General features: G+C 39.2%; 1 protein-coding gene across 4 annotated transcripts in view; it reads left to right on the top strand.

Annotated features, from left to right (window-relative positions):
• map4k3a (mitogen-activated protein kinase kinase kinase kinase 3a) overlaps positions 1-14,101 on the top strand; it is a 459,102-nt gene that overhangs the window by 119,397 nt on the left and 325,604 nt on the right. For all 4 annotated transcript variants that reach the window (XM_084319042.1, XM_084319041.1, XM_084319040.1 and 1 more), the window contains exon 2: positions 9,967-10,024. In XM_084319042.1, the coding sequence (XP_084175168.1) occupies positions 9,967-10,024 (58 nt within the window). The remainder of the gene's footprint in view (positions 1-9,966; positions 10,025-14,101) is intronic.

Genomic DNA, 14,101 nt, shown 5'->3' with positions numbered 1-14,101 from the left:
TAAATACAATTAAATTAACATTTATTTAAAAAAATTTGTCACTCATTCCATAAGGACGTAGAATAAACATTTAAAAAAAAATTTTAATGGTCCATTTGCATGTTCTTGGTATCTGAATCTAGGGACATAATGGATCAGTGTCAGAAATAGTGCGTCTGTTACTAGGCTTGAGTAAATTGTAATGAACCAAAGGAGAATATCAATTCTATTTAAACTTTTTTTTATCTTTGACTGTGAATAACACCTTGCTAAAATTGACCAGACCTGAAAAATCTAAGCAAATGAATAAAGGGAAGATGATTAAACAGAAGGTTTTGTAGATACAGTACTGAATTCTGCCATCTTTTTTATAATGTAAATTTCTCCACTATTTTTCATCATATTGCAACACCGTTTTTTGCAAGACGTTCACAGAAAGGTAGAGAAACTAACTGCGTTCTGTTTTATGGCAATAACGTTCAGGTTTGTGGGAGATAATCCCAAAAAATAAGAGAAATAAAAAAGTAAATCCAGAAGTCAGATGATTGACAGGGGCTGGTGTGAGCTGGGTAGGGTCTTTTTTCGAAATTTTAAAGCCCTGAGTCTCTTCCTTCAAAAGACTACACTCACTTTTGGATGTGCCACTTCCTCCTGTCAATATGCGCCGGTTTCCGACTCAATGCCCTGAGATTTCTATAATCTTATATTTCACTAATAACAGTTAAAATAATTGGTAAACAAACGTAATGCTGAAAATATACACTTTACTGTATATCTCGGGCTTAAGAGGTTAACCCTGTGAGGCCCAAATTAAAAAGACATTAGCAACTTCAGAGGCCAGAGGGTGGGACATATAAACACATTTACTATCAAATAGCATTGTGAGGCTGAACAACAGGACCAATTGACTATACATATGCTTAAAGGGGAACTATCTTATAAATGACCTTTTTCAGTGTTTACCATTGTTTCTTAGCTATGTGGACTTATATTAATAGGATCTATGTCTCTAATTCTCATATTGGCGCATTCTTCCAATTCTCCTCTCACAATATTCACCCTCACTGAACTGAGTCATCTGAAAATGTGCATATCTGTGATGTCAGAGATTTCTCAGCTGCATAATAATGTGGCAGTTGATGTGGCAGTTGGCACCAGGCCACACAGTGGTTGGAACCCAGCCTCAAAACGGCTTAAGATCTTGAGGTAGAAAAATGCGGTTTTTGAGTACTTGATTAGAAATACAAAACAATGCATTTTTTTTGAAAAAAAACTAGGTGTTCCATAGACTCACAGGAATTGTGTAAAAGTGCCCAAATAGTGAAAGAAATAGTAAAATAGTTCCCCTTTAACATTTTTTAAATAAACATTATTTTTTTAAATGGCTAAAAGTGATTTTGTAATTTTGAAACCGTGTGTCTCACAGGGTACTTTTAACCCTGTGAGGCCCAAATAAAAAAGACATTAGCAACTTCAGAGGCCAGAGGGTGAGACCTATAAACACATGAAGGGTGCCGTGACTGAAAAAAAAGGTTGAGAAACGCTGGTATATGGTGTGGCTCTTTGTGGTACCACAGTAATTTTTGTGGCTCTTAGTCTCTGACTGGTTGGCCACCCCTGACCTAGATCAACATCACATAACTGGGATCTGTTTGCGCCAGTGTGATCGCTCAACGGTAAGAGGAAGCTGCTGTGAGTTTCAGCGTTTTTGATTATTATTATCCATACAAACTGCTCTGATCTATATATCACCCATACTACATGAATCATTTAACGTCGGTCATTGAATTATAAACGACCCCCCCCCCCCCCCCCCCCCTCCGGTCACCAGCAGATGACCAATCATGACGTTTAGGATCATGTACAGTTGACATTTTTAATATAACGTTGATCGGTATCAAACTGCATTTGATCATCTAATATATGCATTTATGGCTATATCTCACGTTCTATGAAATACAGCAGAAAACGATAAAAACATATTTATACTCTGGACGGTATTTTAGTATGAATGTGTGAATGAAAAAGTAAAACGTTCCTACATCCTGAACGATAGATAATTGATGTTGAATGGGCCATAGTAATGTCAATTTAGCAATACAATTTAAAAAGTTATAGCCCTGCAAAGAAGGTGAACATCTCCATAGACAAATAGCGCTGGCAGAGAGGCTACAAGGATGGATATAAGCTCCGGCAGAGAATGGGTTAATAGAGAAAAATAGATTAGGTATATTTCGATTATTCCACATTCCCTAGGCTCTGTTACCCATACTGTACGAACTTTGAACTCCGTTTCCTATACTCAATTTATACCTACCTACTGCTTTCACTGTCTACAACTGCCCTACACTGTAATCATAGTACCGTACTTTTCGGACTATAAGCCGCGGCTTTTTCCCCCATTTTTCGACCCTGCGGCTTATATAACGGTGCGGCTTATATGTGACTCGACGTGACCAAACCCGTAAATGTTAAAATCAAAATATTGCTTTTTTGACTGCATTGAAATGTTATTTATCTGTTCCCTTATTTGCTAAACTTAATACAACTTGTAAATGAGTTAATTCTTGTTATTTGTCCGACAGTATTGTGTCCCAATGGTAATTACATATGGTAATTAAACATTAAAACACCTGCGGCTTATAGTCCAGTGCGGCTTATATATGTACACATCATTCAATTTAGCTGCTGCGGCTTATAGTCAGGTGCGGCTTATAGTGCGAAAAGTACGGTAATTACTAGGCGTGGGAATCACCAGAGGCCTCACGATACGATACTTGAGTCACGATACGATAGTATTGCGATACTAAATATATTGCGATATGCTGAGTATTGCAATATTAATATTGCGATATAGTGCGATTTATTACCTTTTTTCAACTGCAGTCTGTTCATCTCACTTCAATCATTTTTATTGCAGAACATGGTATTTTCTCAAGCAGACAGATGTAAACACTGTAATCTGTGTTGCATGTACCGTACTTAACTGAATGCACATGTGTGCCGTGCGTGTGTGTGGACTACTGTACTATTACAGGTATTGAAATGAACAATGAAACTTCCTTATAACATTTTTTTTTTTTTTTTTAATAAAAAATGTAATATCGATATCGACTGGGCGTCCCTGTATCGATACAGTATCGTATATTATATAATATATATATATTTATTCTTACCGTATATATATTTATATATATATACACATACATTTGTCTGTACCAACATATCCCTTACCTACTCCTACTAGTTACACTGCTGGCCAGTACTACTTACTACTACCATAGTGTCTATACCTTCTCCAGTTTATAACTTATTTGTGTTGTACTGTACTTGTGCTGTATGATGACAATACATTTGAATCTAATTATTTTTGTCCAATGACCCCAAACGAATGTCTTATGTCTGTCACTGTTCAGTAAAAGTAATGGCTTGGATCGCTACTCTGTTTCCGCCAATACTTGGAAAAACTGGTCTCGCTGCATCCAGTCACACCTTTAAACATTCACAGGATTCGCTAAAAACCAGGCATCTCACGTACCGGGCATTATGGTGGAGCATGAGGTTGAAGTTAGGGTTATGATGAGGTTTGTATGATGCAGTTATGGCTGACCTTCGAAGCTTTTTTTGGCAATCGAAGCTTCAGGGCCGAGCTTCGATTTTAATTCGATTTTTTTTAAGAAGGGCTACTTCCACAAAAAAACAAAGAACTCACCAAAACATCTCAGTAGCACCTTATCTAAATGTTCTATTTCATATATGGAGATTCATATTTATTTATGTATTGCATGCATTTCTACATTTTATTTCCTATTTTGTCTATTCATCCCAGTATCTTTCTTTCTTATGTGTGGAATTCTACAAGGCATGTAGGTGTATATGTGTTTGAGGATGATATCCTTCAAACAGGCAATAGTGATGATATAATTTGGGCAGTGCTGAGCTGGGTTACTTTCCTCTAGTGTATTTGTCCCCCGGCCCCACCCAATGGCCCCATGCGCGCACACACACACACACACGCATACGCACACACACCACACACACACACACACACACACACACACTTACATTTACATTTACATTTACATTTAGTCATTTAGCTGACGCTTTTATCCAAAGCGACTTACCAGTTCTGTACGACAAGACAGCAAGAAGGGTACAACTCTATCAGCTGAGTAACAATGTTTATCAAAGTGTTGCGTGTTACAGTGTAGGTTAGTTTATTAGGACAAGTGCATGACAGTAAGGTTAGTCACGGTTAGATTATTATTATTATTATTATAATTTTTTTAATCATTTCAGATAATGGTTGAAGAAGTGAGTCTTTAGTCGACGGCGAAAGATTGGACGGGATTCGGCTGTCCTAACTGGGATGGGTAGTTCACACACGCACGCACACACACACACACACACACACACACACACACACAAATCGAAGTAAAAAAAAAAATTTAAACATTTTGTTTTGAAAAAATAAATTTATATATATATATATATATATATATATATATATTTTTTTTTTAACTTCGATTTTTTTTTAATGTTCGAAGCTTGTGCCATCGAACGAAGCTTCGAAGTATTTAAGACAGCCCTAGATGCAGTACATGCGATACCTGGCTTTTAGAGAATCCCATCCATTCGCCCCAATGGGAAATGCAGAGGCTATATTTTCCTTTTAACAAGGAAATCCAGTTAATATTGAACCTGTCTCTTACAGGTTGAAGGTGTTCTGACATCTGACCTTCTGACATTAAATCAATTTTTTTTCAATTTGAGGTCAGGTTCTCTGGCTTAATCTCCCACCCAATGACTAAAGGGTCCAAATCTCCCCTCAGAGAAAATCACAAACCACATAGAGAGTAATATCTTGTCTCATTTTGTGATCTTCTTTACGATGTGTTCACATGTAGAAAAACACAAAATAAAAGTTGCTTCATGGAAGTGCAAAAGTAAGTGTGCAAACCATGATGCACCTTGCCTGTTATGTACACAGTTTGGGTGGTTGGGGTGGCATTTTAGATTAGATTAGATTCACATTTATTGTCATTATACAACACAAGTACAGTACAACGAAAAGACGTTTGGCATCCAACCAGAGTGCAAATGTAACAATAAGTGCAACAGAAATATACAATGTATGGTACAAAATATATAAATGAGTACTACTAATAGTAATAGTGCTAATCAGATGTATGTACACTACAGTGTTAAAGTATTATTATGTGCAGTGATACAGGTATACAGTAGGGCTGTCTTAAATACTTTGAAGCTTCGTTCGATGGCACAAGCTTCGAACATAAAAAAAAAATCGAAGTAAAAAAAGAAAAGAAAAGAAAAAGAAGATATATATTTTTTTTGCCTCAAATATTGCGCCTCCATTCCAATGAAACGAAAGTAAGCGGCCCCTCGACTCCACCTCTCTACAACAAGCATGTGGAGATTATCTGTGTTGAAAACAACACTGACATGTGCAGCAGACATGTCGACGAAGAAGTCATCAGACGTGTGGTTACACTTTAAAATATGCAAAGACAATGCCCAAAAAGCAGAGTGCCAGATATGCCAGAAGAAAATGGCATATCACAACTCTACAACAACTTTGTCAAATCACCTAAAAAACGTAAGTATCGTTGTACACGACGGCGACGCCAGACAAAACATTAATAAGGCTATGCCTATGCTGCCATGACTAATGTGTTACCAAGTTGGCTAATTAAATTGTAATCATCTGCTTTTGTAGGTGCATTGTCTGATATAATTATAAATTATAAATGATAAATTAAATATAATATAATTGTTTGCTTGATAGACGAAGGTTGCAACATAATTATGTAATGTCATGTCGTTGGCTGTGAGAGCAGCCTCACTGCACCCAGGCAGCGCAGCCGAGTGAAACCTTGTTGGCTGCGTCACAGTCACGAAAGGGGCTACTTAATTAATTAATCCAATCCACTTTATTTATAGAGCACATTTTAAAACAACAAAGTTTACCAAAGTGCTGTACAAGTCCCACAACACAAGTTTATGTAGGGGGCGCACTCTACCCCCTACCGTCGGTCTGGGAGGGCAGAGACTATCACATGCTTCCTCCGACACATGTGTAGCCAGCCCACCGCTTCTTTTCACCTGGCAGCGCGGACTCTCACCGGGAGAGTGTAATGTGTGGAAGGTCACACTACCTCTCCCAGATCCTTCCCTTGCTGTACAGGCGCCCCGACCGAACTGTAGGAGTCGCTGTTTACGACCAGGACCCACCCACGCCGGCTTCCCACCCGCTAACACTGCCAATTGTGTTAGTGTGGACGGTTGGCCAAGCCGGAGGCACCACAGCCGGATTCGATCCCACTGGCTCTGTGGTGGTAGACAGACGCTTAGTCCACTGCGCTACCCGGTCGCCCTGGCGCCAGCATTATTGACCATTTTAGCTATGTTTGCAGACCCATCGTGTGTTCTGTATTATAGCTATAGAGACAATAGTATGGCTCATTTTACAGGCATTGTTCATAGTCCATTACTGACTAATCAGTTCATTTCTATACACTGTAGTTTGTTACACGCTAAACATCGCCCCATTTCCAAAATAATCCACACTTTTTCCATAGATCGTGAGATATGACACATTATATGCAAGGGGGGGGGGGGGGGGGGGGGTCATTTTAACTCAAAACTGATCGTTACCAAAAGCAAGCTTTACGTCCGGTAAACTACAACACTGTGATCGGTACAGATACAGAACCATGTTTTATGTAAAAAAAATACCAGCAGGTTACCTAGACCTTACCTCAGTCAGAAAGTACTCCAAAATGAATAAATCCCAGTCGATCCCATGGCGATCGCAATTACTCGTGTATATTGGGCATGGCTACCATACGGGAAATAATAGCTCTGAGGCACCAACTCTTCCACCGATTGCTATGTTGTGATCCACTCCTAGATGGAATCAGCCGGAGTGGATCACAAGACAAGTGATATCCCCAGTTCCCAGCTCAAAAAGTAGGCGATACTGCCACCTGGTGAGATTCGATCGTCATTGCAATTCCAACGTAGGCAGATGAATCACAGACATTTAGAGGGCTCCGGCTGACCGTATAGAACATGGATCAAAGGAAAATATCAAAGGATGTGTATACTCGGGTTTCTGGTAGGGGTGGGAATCACCAGTTTCATCACGATACAATATCGATTCTTTGGACAACGATACGATATTTTCCGATATCACAAAGTCTGCCATGATATGATACGATTCGATTCAGGATCCTGCGAGCGATATGAGACTATATTATATGCCCATTTAACACAATCAGTAACATTTAAATCAACAAAAAAAAAGACAATGGAAATATCATTTGACATTTTTATTTTTGAGCTCTTCCAGACATTTAAATGAAAAACAATCTATTGTTTTTAATACAAATAGACCTCCTGTTCACTGTTTTTTTTTTTTTATATATTAATATCCTATTCACTGTCACAGCGCTGTATTTTGGCTGGAAAAGGCATATTGGGAGTCAGAAGGTGCAGTACCGGCCAGATTCTGGTAGTGGGGCTATCTCGAGAATGCAGTAACCCCCCTCCTTCCCAGTCCCTAGTGCAGGGCTATTCAACTAAATTGTTCAGGGGGCCACATTGTCAGAAACCCAAGGGGCCAGGGGCCGGACTGCCACGGCGCCTCCCTGTGCTATGAATATAATATACACTTGACACAACACGCAACCACATTTTCACAACTTTTATTTAAAGGGGAACTATTTTACTATTTCTTTCACTATTTGGGTACTTTTACACAATTCCTGTGGGTTTATGGAACACCTCTGTAATTTTTATTTTTTTTAATTCATTGTTTTGTATTTCTAATCAAGTACTCAAAAACAGCATTTTTCTACCTCAAGATCTTAAGCCGTTTTGAGCCTCATGGGCTCCAACCACAGTGGGAACTGTGTGGAAACTCAGCTGATTATCATGCAGCGGTGTCTCTCTGACATCACAAATCAGCACATTTTCAGATGACTCAGTTCAGTGAGGGTGAATATTGTGAGAGGAGAATTGGAAGAATGCGCCAATATGAGAATTAGAGACATAGATCATATTAATATAAGTCCACATAGCTAGGAAACAATGCTAAACACTGAAAAAGGCCATTTATAAGATAGTTCCCCTTTAACTACATTGCAAAAGTAGTATACTTTTCAAAAAAAGTGCTTCATTTATGTGCCACATCTGCAACATCTCCTGCAAAAAGTGCTTCATTTATGAAGCACTCCTGTGCATCTGAACATTCTAACATCAACACTTGAACAAAAAAACACATTTATAGTGCAGCTGAGCTTATGAAAAAGTGCTTAATTTCTGTGCAACAACAGCAAATCACAGCATCTTATTAGCACTTATTGTCGACTCTTAACTCTCAAACATCAGGGGGGTGGGGGCAGACAGGCCTAGCCTACATACACACATCTAATGAGAGCGATTGCACTTCTTTGACTGGGCAATGGCAGAGAAAGAGGGTTCATAGGAAGTGAGGGCTACCCGCAAAGCGCAAACAGTGATGCAAATGCTCATTTGTCAAGGAGGCACGGTTGCTTGTTTTAATGGCATTCATGTGAGAGAAACTGGATTCACAGGTGTATGTTGAGCCAAACATTGTTAGCACAGATATTGCCAGCGTTTTTATTTTGGGGAATGTCTTGACATGAATACACTTTATCCAAAATGTTGTGGTGGATTCATTCTAAAGTGCCTGCTTCAGAGCAGATGATGCTTGCATGTCAATTATTTCAAGTTGCAGGAGACCTTCATCAATGTGAAGTGATGCAAGGAACTCTTGTCCTTTTGTGGAAATAGCAGCTACATTGGCAAATGGGTTGCTCACAAAATGCATCAATTCTCTGGACATGTCAAATTCATCAAATCGACTTGCAAAGTTTTCCCTCAATTTATCAATGAAATCTGTCATTAATTGAGTGACTTTTGGCTCAATTGTGCGTGTTAACGTTGACATGAAAAGAAAAAAGTAAAAAAAAAAAAAAAAAAAAAAAAATCTTTTTTTAATTATCATGTAATCTTTGGCGGGCCGGTCAGAATCATCCCGCGGGCCGGATCTGGCCCGCGGGCCGCCAGTTGAATAGCTCTGCCCTAGTGGACCTCTGCTGTTCTCTCTATCGCTCTATCAGCTTAGCTTAGTTAGCTTACGCTAACGCAACGTTAATTTTGGTATTTCACACGATGTGGGCATAAAGGAATGGCGAGGATGGAAAGCATGTTAGATGCATTTGACCCAACAGGCACTTATTTCGGGTGGCAAAATAGGCGGTCTCTGAAGCAATGCTGTCTAACGTCTACACACGCTGAACTGCACTGAGCTACTGTTGTTGTTGCAGCCGGGCGGATATGCTCACCGGGGGATTTTCAAAATAAGAGTATCGCAATATGAATCGATCTTTTTACGTTGCATCGATCCTATTTGATAATCGATGTATCTTCCCACCCCTAGTTTCTTGCGCTCACCGGTTTGCGAGATAACCCGACTTTACTCGGGTTTGGCCGTCAAAGAGTTAAAGACACTATAGTAGTAAGTCATACTGGCCATGTACAAATTATTATATGATTATATACACTTGTTCTGAGAATGATTTATATAACATTTTGACTTGTGTGTCATTTAAAAAAATCTGTTTAGATTTTGCTGCTCTCACAGGGAAAATATATTTTGGCCTACTCACTATACAGCTTTGGGCCCATCTGATACTCGGTACTGGTGTGATACCGGGTACACAGGTTGAGCTCCTCTCAGTTATCTGAAACAAGACCGTACACAGGTTGGGCTCCTCTGTTATCTGAGATGAGATGCTACACACGCACATAGGTTGGGCTCCTCGAGGTGTGTGTGCGCCCTGGGGTGCCATCCATCGATCGTCATGGCTACTTCCGTGTGTGTTGGTTTGGAGTGGACATGTGGACGTGTTCTCAAACCTTCCTCTGTTTGTCTTTCAGGCGAGGAATGTCTCCACAGGAGAGCTGGCCGCCATCAAGGTCATCAAGCTGGAGCCAGGTAAGAATGTGACCCCACACACTCCTGCCCCCCCGCTCCTGCTGCCTTGCTCCTGTGGTTGAAAATGTTGTTTTTTTACCAAGATTCTGAAACAACCTTTATTATTCTCCTGCGTAACATGTCTGGGAAGAGAGTTCCATTCATGTTACGCAGGAGAATAATAAAGGTTGTTTCAGTGGAAATCACCTCTCTGCTAGAGAGGTCCACCCAACCTTATTGTACAGGATACAATGGTGAGTACTATAACCATCACCGGTGATCAATCTTGAGAGATGAGTGATATACAGAATCCAAGGGCTTAAGAGTGGAAGCAGCAGCATGTCTATAAATCACATCTCCATAATCCAAGATGGATAGAAAAACTGCTTCAACGACCCTCTTTCTGCTAATCATTGGGAAGCTGGATCTGTTTCTGTACAAGAAGACACTTTTTGGCCACAGTTTACTGGCGATATTGTCTATTTGGTATTTAAATGTACAATATCTCATCAAGCCAGATGCCAAGATATTTGTATTCTGCATTGTAATCTCTGGCTCTAGAGAAAATCATGAATTTTGTTTAATATTAATAAGTAAGACCAGATTAATAAGTACACATTTAAGATTAATAAGTGCCTCTTGCAGAGCATTAAATAAGAGTTGCAGGTTCTCAACGGCTAGTTGTACAGAGTCAGCAATACAGTAGACAACAATGTCATCAGTATAAAGATGAACTTGACAGCCACTCAAAGATGAGACAATATCATTAACCTCTTCCACGGACCGCAAATTACATCATGTCATAAATCAATATCCCCAGAATGTTCTACAAAAGTATAGTTTTTTTTTGTCAAACGTATTCAAGTATACATCATAACCATGTCACAACAGCATTTATAATGTATATTATCATCAATACGTTAGTTTAGGAATAGGTTAAAGTGTTATTAGATCGATTTTCCTTTTCGAAATGTCTGTTTATTTCGTGAGAGGCGACCATTTTGGAAAACCTTGAATCATGGGAATTGTAGTTTTTTGCCATAGTTTTTTGCCATGTAGTTTTTCATAGCTCTGGATTTGCGTTGGAATTTTTCAAAACTACACTTCCTGAAAAGATCTATGGGGTTCAAGGTTCATAGTTCTGTATGCATATAATTTTTTTTAATAACTCTTATTATTCGGGATAATATACCACAAAACGTAACGTTATTGACAAATATTGAAAGTTAGTTTCTCTTCCCTATTGTTAGCATGCAGCAACAATTAGATCTGAAATTAGTTTCAAAACGGTTGCACCCTGGTGAAAATAAAAAAGTACAGTAGATTACAGTATATTTCATTATCTGTTCTTATGCACGCCTGGTGATACTAAATCCAAATTGAACTCCGCCATTTGAAAGATAATATATGTATATATATAAATGTGCGAATTGGCTATAATAATGTCATTTATAAGCCTGCTATTCTATATTCTATAATAATATTTCAAATTGCATTGGTCCGGATGGGAGAATTCAGTACTGTATCTACAGAACCTTCTGTTTAATCATCTTCCCTTTATTCATCTCCTTAGATATTTTGTACACGTGATCTCAAGAAGGTACTGAACGAGATCATTGGCAGTTTTTAATGTTATTATTAGCATGGTGTTATTCACTGTCAAAGATGCAAAGAAAAATCATAATTCATATTCTCCTTTGTTTCATCACAATTTAAGCAAGCCTAGTAATAGACACAATATTTCAGACACTGGGAATACATTCACTGAGGTCCATAGATGTCCCTAGATACCAAGAATATGCAAATTGACCGAACTTGATATGCATGACCTTGGTGGGCTCTAGGTCAACTCCTGAAAAGGGGGTCAATGTCAGACTTTGCAATCAAAGTTAGGGGGCTAATAACCCTTGCCATAATTTCAATGCGCCCCCTAACTTTTGATTGCAAGGTCTGACATTGACCCCCTTTTCAGGAGTTGACCTAGAGCCCACCAAGGTCATGCATATCAAGTTTGGTCAATGTCAGACCTTGCAATACACTGTAAGGCACTGTAAGGCTACTGTCCTGCCTCACTTCCAGTGATGAAGCTAAGCTATGCTAACGGAGCGTCTATTCCCAAAGCTAAAATGCACGCACAGAGACAAAAAAGGTATGCATCTTCTTGTCTAACTCCAGGGAAGATGTTAAATAAGCTAATTTCCAAAAAAAGTGGAGTTCCCCTTTAAGAGCTCTGTTGTCTAGAAGGAGGCCCTCCACAGAGTGGTCAAGGCTGAGAGGAAGATCACTGGAGCTAGCCTCCCAGATATCTCCACAGTCTTCACCTCCCGCTGCATACGTTGTGTGAATAACATCCTACAGGACCAGTACCACCCAGCACAGCACACCATCTTTTTCAACTGCTGCCCTCTGGTCGAAGGTACAGATCCATCCAGTCCGGTACTAGCAGACTGACCAACAGCCTCTATCCACGGGCTGTCAGGCTGCTCATTGATCAACTTGCTGCCCGCACCCCCCATCCCCAACCTCCGGTGACATAACCCCCACTTCTACATTACAACAATAACTGTGAACCGGACTTGCATTGCTGCACTATACACTATTCCATCCATTGCAAGCCAACGCCCCCCCCTCCATCCATTAACTCAACTGGACTGCCACTGTACTATTTATTTGCACTAGCACTATTGCACTTGGGACATTGATTGATATTATATTATTGATATTATTATTTTGACATTGATATGACATTTGACATTGATATTATATTATTATTTTGTACATGCTATACTCAGTATGTTTGTATGCCAGTGGTGATGCTCTAAACAAAATTGTGTTGTACCAACAATGACAATAAATAACAGTAATAGTCTTTGTATTAAGAGCTCTGATGTCTAGTGCTAGTCTTTGTATTAATGGCTCTGATGTCTAGTGCTGCTAGTTTTTGTATTAAGAGCTCTGATGTCTAGTGCTGCTAGTCTTTGTATTAAGGGCTCTGATGTCTAGTGCTGCTAGTCTTTGTATTAAGGGCTCTGATGTCTAGTGCTGCTAGTCTTTGTATTAAGAGCTCTGATGTCTAGTGCTAGTCTTTGTATTAATGGCTCTGATGTCTAGTGCTGCTAGTCTTTGTATTAAGAGCTCTGATGTCTAGTGCTGCTAGTCTTTGTATTAAGGGCTCTGATGTCTAGTGCTGCTAGTCTTTGTATTAAGGGCTCTGATGTCTAGTGCTGCTAGTCTTTGTATTAAGGGCTCTGATGTCTAGTGCTGCTAGTCTGTATTAAGAGCTCTGATGTCTAGTGCTGCTAGTCTTTGTATTAATGGCTCTGATGTCTAGTGCTGCTAGTCTTTGTATTAAGAGCTCTGATGTCTAGTGCTGCTAGTCTTTGTATTAAGGGATCTGATGTCTAGTGCTGCTAGTCTTTGTAATGTATTAATAGCTCAGATGTCTAGTGCTAGTCTTTGTATTAAGAGCTCTGATGTCTAGTGCTGCTAGTCTTTGTATTAAGAGCTCTGATGTCTAGGGATGGGTATCGTTAGGATTTTATCGATACTACTACTCTTATCGATACTGCTTAACGGTTCGGTACTTTATCGATACTCTTATCGGTTCTTTTTGGTTCTTTTTTTGCAAGAAAAAAAGACAATTAATTAAGAACAGAATCAACATTGCTTTATTATTTATAAATACAACTTTATAAATAAGTATTATAAATAAATATAATTTCTTCAGCAACAGCAGCAGCAATGTTCTTTTATATAACTTTATAAATAAATATAATAAATTAATATAATTTCTTCAGCAACAGCAGCAACAATGTTTTAAATGTGTCTGACTCTGAATTATAGACTTTTTATAATAAACAACAAATGCAAAAGGCTAACAGAACTGTGACACTGGTTCACCCTATCCTCTGTCATCCTTTCTCTAGCTGCTAGGGATAAAGGACTTTGGGTGGTGGAGGGAGGTAGAGGGAGGATGCATGTGTGGTGGCCCTGGGCTCACTGGCCTGGGACATAGTGGCTGACGCCTCAGCTTGACGATCTATACAAAGTTTAGATTGTAGTATTTGTAGCTAAACAATTGTTTTGTTTATTAGCCTA

Source organism: Notolepis coatsorum (assembly GCF_963971535.1).
Source record: "Notolepis coatsorum genome assembly, chromosome: 7".
Taxonomy (NCBI): Eukaryota; Metazoa; Chordata; class Actinopteri; order Aulopiformes; family Paralepididae; genus Notolepis; species Notolepis coatsorum.
Note: the sequence above shows the minus strand (reverse complement) of the source record. Positions and strands in the feature narration are given on the sequence as shown.